A 6000-nucleotide genomic window follows, 5' to 3' on the forward strand; every position below is an offset into this window, starting at 1 on the left:
GTTTTTCTGTACACGCAGAAAAATAATTTTTAATGTCAACTAATATGAGGGTTGAAATAATAAATTTACCAAGTTGTTCTGTGTTCAATAAAAAATACATGTTTATATAAATAAATTAATTGTTGAAATAACTCTGAAGAATTTATTGGGTCAAACATGGAAAATAGTTGGACCAAAATTTTTTTTTATTGATTTTATTATAACAACAATCGAAACAACAAACAACTTTGTTGAATCAATGAGCTCGTTTTGTTGAATAAAACTAATAAAATATTTGGATCAATGCATGTCAAATGTTCAATACAAAAAACAATTATGTTAAATCAAATAATATCTTTTATTGTTTTAAACATAACAAATATTTGAATCAATGCATAGCAAATATTGAATCAAAACCAATTTTATTGTATATAAAATATGCCTATTCTTTAATAGGAACCAAAGGCCTACTGTCATGGTGACAAATTTAGAACAAACCATTACTCGCTGACAACAGATCACATCAGTACAAATGAACCACACAAAGTAAATACTGGCCGTTGACTTTTTGGCCTTTCTCTAAAAACAGGCTACAAACGCATTAATTTCACGCTGTCGAATCATTCTGGAACCGCTTCGGAATCCTGAATGGATTCAGTATGGCCCAGTCAAACCCATTCCGGGGTCGGTTTGGAATTCTGAATGGATTCATTATGAGTTCCAGCTCAAAGGCAACAACCGATTCCGACTCAATCGTTTGTTGCATTTGAGCGAGAATCCATAAGGGATTCCAAACCTCTTCCGGAGTAGGTTTGTTTGGAATGAAAAGAAATTTTAATACATGCAGCGCATACGATTCCAATCACCGTCCCTTTATGTGGTACCTTTGGCCGTGCGCGTGATTTGTTCCAGATATGCGCTATAATGTAGTGCTTCAGAGTCTCGGCTTTTCCAAAAAGATTGCAGAAGGCGCACGAATACGCTGTGTCATCCTGTTGGACCAGAGATGGTGAAGTACAGGAAACTGCCCTCTCGAACGGGTATTATTTATTCCTGGTGCGGTGACGTGTTTTCAGTTCTGCGATTGTCGTTTTTAAGCCACACAGGGTGTTTTCTTTGAGTCCTGGAATAGAGGAAGGCACCATAAAACGCACCGTGTGCATTCGACTTAATTTATTCACTAACCTTTGTGCGACATTATGATTATTTTCAAGCTGCACTTGCGCCCTTCGAGTCCGGAAAATCTGAGCACTATACGAATTTACCAAAATCTGAATTCCCTGATTCAAAAATAGCGAATTTTTCCAGCATTGACGCACGTGGAAAAAGTTTTCTTCTTCGTAGCAACTTTTTTTTTGTTTCAACTCAACAAGGACTGTTGATGTAATGCATCCAGTCCTTTTGAATCAATTTGCTGCATGCTTTTGTTAGAATCACTGATTTGTTTGGAGCAAACAATAATTTTGTCGATCTTCGAAAAGCACAGATAACAAAACTTGTAAGATTGATTCAAAATATATTTTGGTTGATCTAACCAAAAAATTAAATTTAGTTCAATAAATTCCTTGGTTCACAATAAAGAATTTTTAACGATTAAAAATGAAGAAATAATTTATAGAATCAAACATGCACAATTCTTTTGCGTGTAGGGTTTTGACGTCTTACACGCAACGCAAACAACATTGCACGCAACGCAAAAACATTGCACGCAACGCAAAATACATCATGAATTTCAATTTTGGTAATGGAAATGGAAATAAATGCATTTAATTTCGCTGATTTTTAAAAATGCATCACAAGTGATCTGCCCCTAGGTTAGCATACATCTTCACACCGATAAATACCTATTTTTTATTTGGAACTATACCGATATTAGATTTGTTCCAGTACCAGTAGAAAGTGGAAGTACTCCGGAGCAACCAGAGAGAAAATCGTTCCTATGTTATCTTCTCTTTTTTCTTCTTCCGTTAGCAAGCTGGAGTAAAAAGCAAGTATTTTTTGCTTCTGTTTGCTTCGGAGCAACTTCTGTGTAACTAGAACAAACTTATTATACAAAACCATCTGACAACGCTGCTCTAAAGTGAAAAGTGCTCTTCAAACATCGATGACATCTTTTTTGTTTTTTTTTCCTGTTTTCTCTACCTATCTGTTATGTATTTACATCCTGCCAAGGAATCCAAAAACATCAGCTGTCTCCCGTTTCCCGAGAGTTCGCCGACCAGTTTTGCTTTCAAACTGAAGAAAAAACTACAGTTTAACTTCACCAGGCACAATCATCAGAATGAGATGCAGGAAAATATTTTCATTTTACCGTTCAGTATGAGAAACATTTTACAAATGGTAATCGTGTATGCCCAAAAGGTATTTGTGCGGATCTGCGAATCCGGTTTTTGTGGAATAATTCAACCAAGGGCTATGATGTAGCAGCGGTGGAGAGTAAGTCCAATCATACGGCTTCATCCCACCCCGGCAGCAGATGAGCGCTGGCGAATGTTCTCAGCCACCTGGAGGAGGAGGTTCAGCGCGGAAGAAATGTTACCAGACATCGCCGATCTGGTGTCTGGACTTTTTTGATAATTTCATAGAGATTGGGTGTGCAGATGGGCGGTTGGAGTTCTGGGAGGGAACGACTGGTAACTTTAAGGTAAATTATATGGAGTCACTTGTTTTTTATTACAACTATTGACGGACGTTTCATTGCAGGGTATATATGAAGCCGAAAACATCCAAAACAATGGGGTAACTAACATAAAGCTTGCCAGTGATAAAGTGATAGTCGCACGGTTGAGTGGACGAATCGATTCTCTGAGACTAGAAACGTACACGCAAGGTTGTCAGATCGATTGGGGTTTACGTCTGCATATGGGCGAAGTAAGTATTATATTTCAAGCAATTTTTTAAGCTCACGTAGGCTGCAGAACAGACAGATTTTATTAGTTATTTTAAAATACTGTATATTCTAAGTCATTTAATTTTCAGTCTGCAATAAGTATGTCATCAAGTGCCTTAATTCTTATTCTTTTTTAGCCCACGTACGCACCGGTTCGGCAGGAAGCATTAGTTTATTTCAGCAATCCGTCCACAGCGTTGCCAGCTCAACATAACGCATCCGAAGAGGAGCTTCGACGTTTTCTGGAGTTTCACCAGCAGGGTTACCGGTGACATGTTTGGAAGTGGCAGGCGGTACAGTCATGACTGGCAGCCAGGGCTACACTGTTAAAGTGTTCCGACTCGATAGCCACCTATTGCAGTTCACCCTAAACGGCCATTGCAGTCCTATCACATGTATTTTCATAGACCAGTGGCAGGCCGAGATGGGCGCATCTGGTCACCAGGATGGTGTGCTATGTGTGTGGGGCTTGAACTAGAACAGCTCCTACAAGACAATGGTTACGAGAGTGTTCAGCAGGCCGTTGGTAAGGGAGTGCACGAGTACGGATTCCCGGACAAACTGACGCGATTAGTGAAGGCGACGATGGATCGGGTGATGTGCGTAGTACGTGTCTCAGGGACGCTCTCGAGTCCCTTCGAATCACGCAGAGGGTTACGGCAAGGTGATGGTCTCTCGTGCCTGTTATTCAACATCGCGCTGGAAGGTGTAATAAGAAGAGCAGGGATCGACACGAGTGGTACGATTTTCACAAAGTCCGTTCAGCTACTTGGCTTCGCCGATGACGTTGATATTATTGCACGAAACTTTGAGAAGATGGAGGAAGCCTACATCAGACTGAAAAGAGAAGCCAAGCGCGTCGGACTTGCCATCAACACGTCGAAGACAAAGTACATGATAGGAAGAGGTTCACGAGAAGAAAATGAGAACCGCCCGCTTCGAGTTTGCATCGGTGGCGACGAAATCGAGGTGGTTGAAGAGTTCGTGTACTTGGGCTCACTGGTGACCGCCGACAACGATACCAGCAGAGAGATTCGTAGACGCATCGTGGCAGGAAATCGTGCTTACTTTGGCCTCCGCAAGACACTTCGGTCGAACAGAGTTCGCCGTCGTACGAAGTTGACCATCTACAAGACGCTGATTAGACCGGTAGTTCTCTACGGGCACGAGACCTGGACCATGCTCGTGGAGGACCAACGCGCACTTGGTGTCTTCGAACGGAAAGTGCTGCGTACCATCTACGGTGGAGTGCAGATGGAAGACGGCACATGGAGAAGGCGAATGAACCATGAGTTGCATCAGCTGTTGGGGGAGCCGCCCATCTGTCATACCGCAAAAGTCGGACGACTACGGTGGGCCGGGCACGTAGCCAGAATGTCGGACAATAGCCCGGTGAAAACGGTTCTCAATTGCAATCCGACCGGTACAAGAAGACGTGGCGCGCAGCGAGCACGATGGATCGACCAGGTGGAAGACGATTTGCGGACCCTTCGCAGACTGCGTGGTTGGCGACGCGCGGCCATGGACCGAGTGGAATGGAGGAATCTTTTGTATACGGCATAGGCCACTTCGGCCTTAATCTGTTAATAAATAAATGGTAAGGGAGTGGATAATTTTTATCGCAACTAAATATTTGATCCGCAAGATTCATATCGATGTGAACACGCTGGTGACGTTTCAAACTGCTGCTTTCTACGTAGCCTTTGCCACAGATATCACACTTATACGGACGCTCGCCAGTATGCATGTGCATGTGGCGAATGAGTTCAGCACTAGTTATGAATTCTTTTCCACAAATATCGCACTTGTGCGATCTCTCACCTGCATGGATAAGTCTGTGTCGCGTGAGACTACTGTTTTCGGTAAACTTCCTACTGCAGATATCGCAAATGTAAGCCTGATCTTTATGGGTAAGCCGGTGCTGATCCAATTGCTCAGAAGTGAAAAATTATCTGCCACATATCCGACAACGGTGCCGTCGTTCGCCGGTGTGTATCCGTTTGTGCCGGCTTAGATTTATACCCTTGGTGTATGCTTTACCGCAAATATCACAGGAGTACGGTCGCGTGCCGGCATGTACGCGCTTGTAAACTCCCAGCTGTCTCTTCTTGGGGAATGATTGGTCACACATTCCGCACTCATAGGTTTTATCGATGGTTGTTTGCAGTAGGGTGGCATGTGTGAAATTGTCACCTGCACTTGTTGACTGTGTTGTCTGTCTAGAATGAAAATAGGGAAAAGTGCATTCGATATTAATATTTTTTTTAAAAAACATTCTTATATATTAAATCTCCGAAAAACGGGTTATGATCTCAAAAAATCTAACTTATTTTCGAAGCATATGAATTCAATGAAGCGGAATAAGCATATCATAACAACTTACCGTTCACCTATCTCCACCTTACCACATGTATTTTCATAGACCTGCGGCAGGCCGAGATGGGCGCATCTAGTTGCCATTGCCAGGATGGTGTGCTGTGTGTGGGACACATTTAGGTTCACTAGTCGTATGGGACGACAGCACTGGAGATGTAGCTCGGAAAGTCAGGCTTGACTGTTCCAATTCACAACTAAGTCCGAAGATTATGCTACCTGCCAGTGGTTCGGTAATTTGTGACTACGGAAATCAAATGTGAATCGTTCGTTTCCCACTTGTGGCGGCGGAAAAGTGGTTCGGTCCGGGGAATCGTAATGGACCAGCTAAAGAAAACAAATGTACAGCAGAAGCCTCTGAACGAAGCCATTGCTAGCACGAGTCTTTGATTTGGAAGGATAGTTGCTGAGGACCATTCTCACAATAGTATAAAAGTTCTAAGTTCTAACCTCAAAAACAGACAACAATAAAATGTATTTCTTTCAGAGTTGATAATATCCATTACATGATCAAATGCGCTGATGGGTTAGGCTTTGGATTCGGCTATATTCCATCGTCATTGAAGCTAGATCATAGAATCATGTTAATTTGACAGCCTGCAAGTGTTATTAGTAGCACAAACAGCTAGCAGCCAAGCTAGTATTGTTCTTTCTGCTTGCAACCAACCTGGTTATATTGATGTCAATGCTAAATTCGCTGTTACAGCTGTATGATCGCTATACTGTCCCATTTGTTATGGGATTCGCTATTAACATGG

General features: G+C 42.3%; 2 protein-coding genes across 2 annotated transcripts; one reads left to right on the forward strand and one right to left on the reverse strand.

Moving 5' to 3' along the window:
- Positions 1-2048: 2048 nt before the first annotated feature.
- LOC131691096 (uncharacterized) lies at positions 2049-3211 on the forward strand. The gene is made up of 3 exons (XM_058977297.1): positions 2049-2623; positions 2683-2850; positions 3007-3211. The coding sequence occupies exons 1-3, from the start codon at positions 2456-2458 to the stop codon at positions 3139-3141; spliced, it is 471 nt and encodes a 156-aa protein (XP_058833280.1). The 5' UTR covers positions 2049-2455; the 3' UTR covers positions 3142-3211.
- Positions 3212-4817: 1606 nt separating this feature from the next.
- LOC131687486 (zinc finger and SCAN domain-containing protein 22-like) lies at positions 4818-5329 on the reverse strand. Its single transcript, XM_058971578.1, has 2 exons — positions 5253-5329; positions 4818-5088 (listed from the first exon to the last, which is right to left on the reverse strand). Exons 1-2 carry the CDS (start codon positions 5327-5329, stop codon positions 4818-4820), a joined length of 348 nt encoding a protein of 115 aa, XP_058827561.1.
- Positions 5330-6000: the final 671 nt, after the last annotated feature.

Source organism: Topomyia yanbarensis, chromosome 3 (genome assembly GCF_030247195.1).
Source record: "Topomyia yanbarensis strain Yona2022 chromosome 3, ASM3024719v1, whole genome shotgun sequence".
NCBI lineage: Eukaryota > Metazoa > Arthropoda > Insecta > Diptera > Culicidae > Topomyia > Topomyia yanbarensis.

Coding starts and splice junctions, on each gene's coding strand:
- LOC131691096 (XM_058977297.1), top strand. CDS start 2,456: ATGAGCGCTGGCGAATGTTCTCAGCCACCTGGAGGAGGAGGTTCAGCG. Junction 2,624..2,682: donor GAACGACTGGTAACTTTAAG/GTAAATTATATG, acceptor GTTTCATTGCAG/GGTATATATGAAGCCGAAAA. Junction 2,851..3,006: donor TACGTCTGCATATGGGCGAA/GTAAGTATTATA, acceptor ATTCTTTTTTAG/CCCACGTACGCACCGGTTCG.
- LOC131687486 (XM_058971578.1), bottom strand. CDS start 5,329: ATGGCAACTAGATGCGCCCATCTCGGCCTGCCGCAGGTCTATGAAAAT. Junction 5,089..5,252: donor AAGGTGGAGATAGGTGAACG/GTAAGTTGTTAT, acceptor TTTTCATTCTAG/ACAGACAACACAGTCAACAA.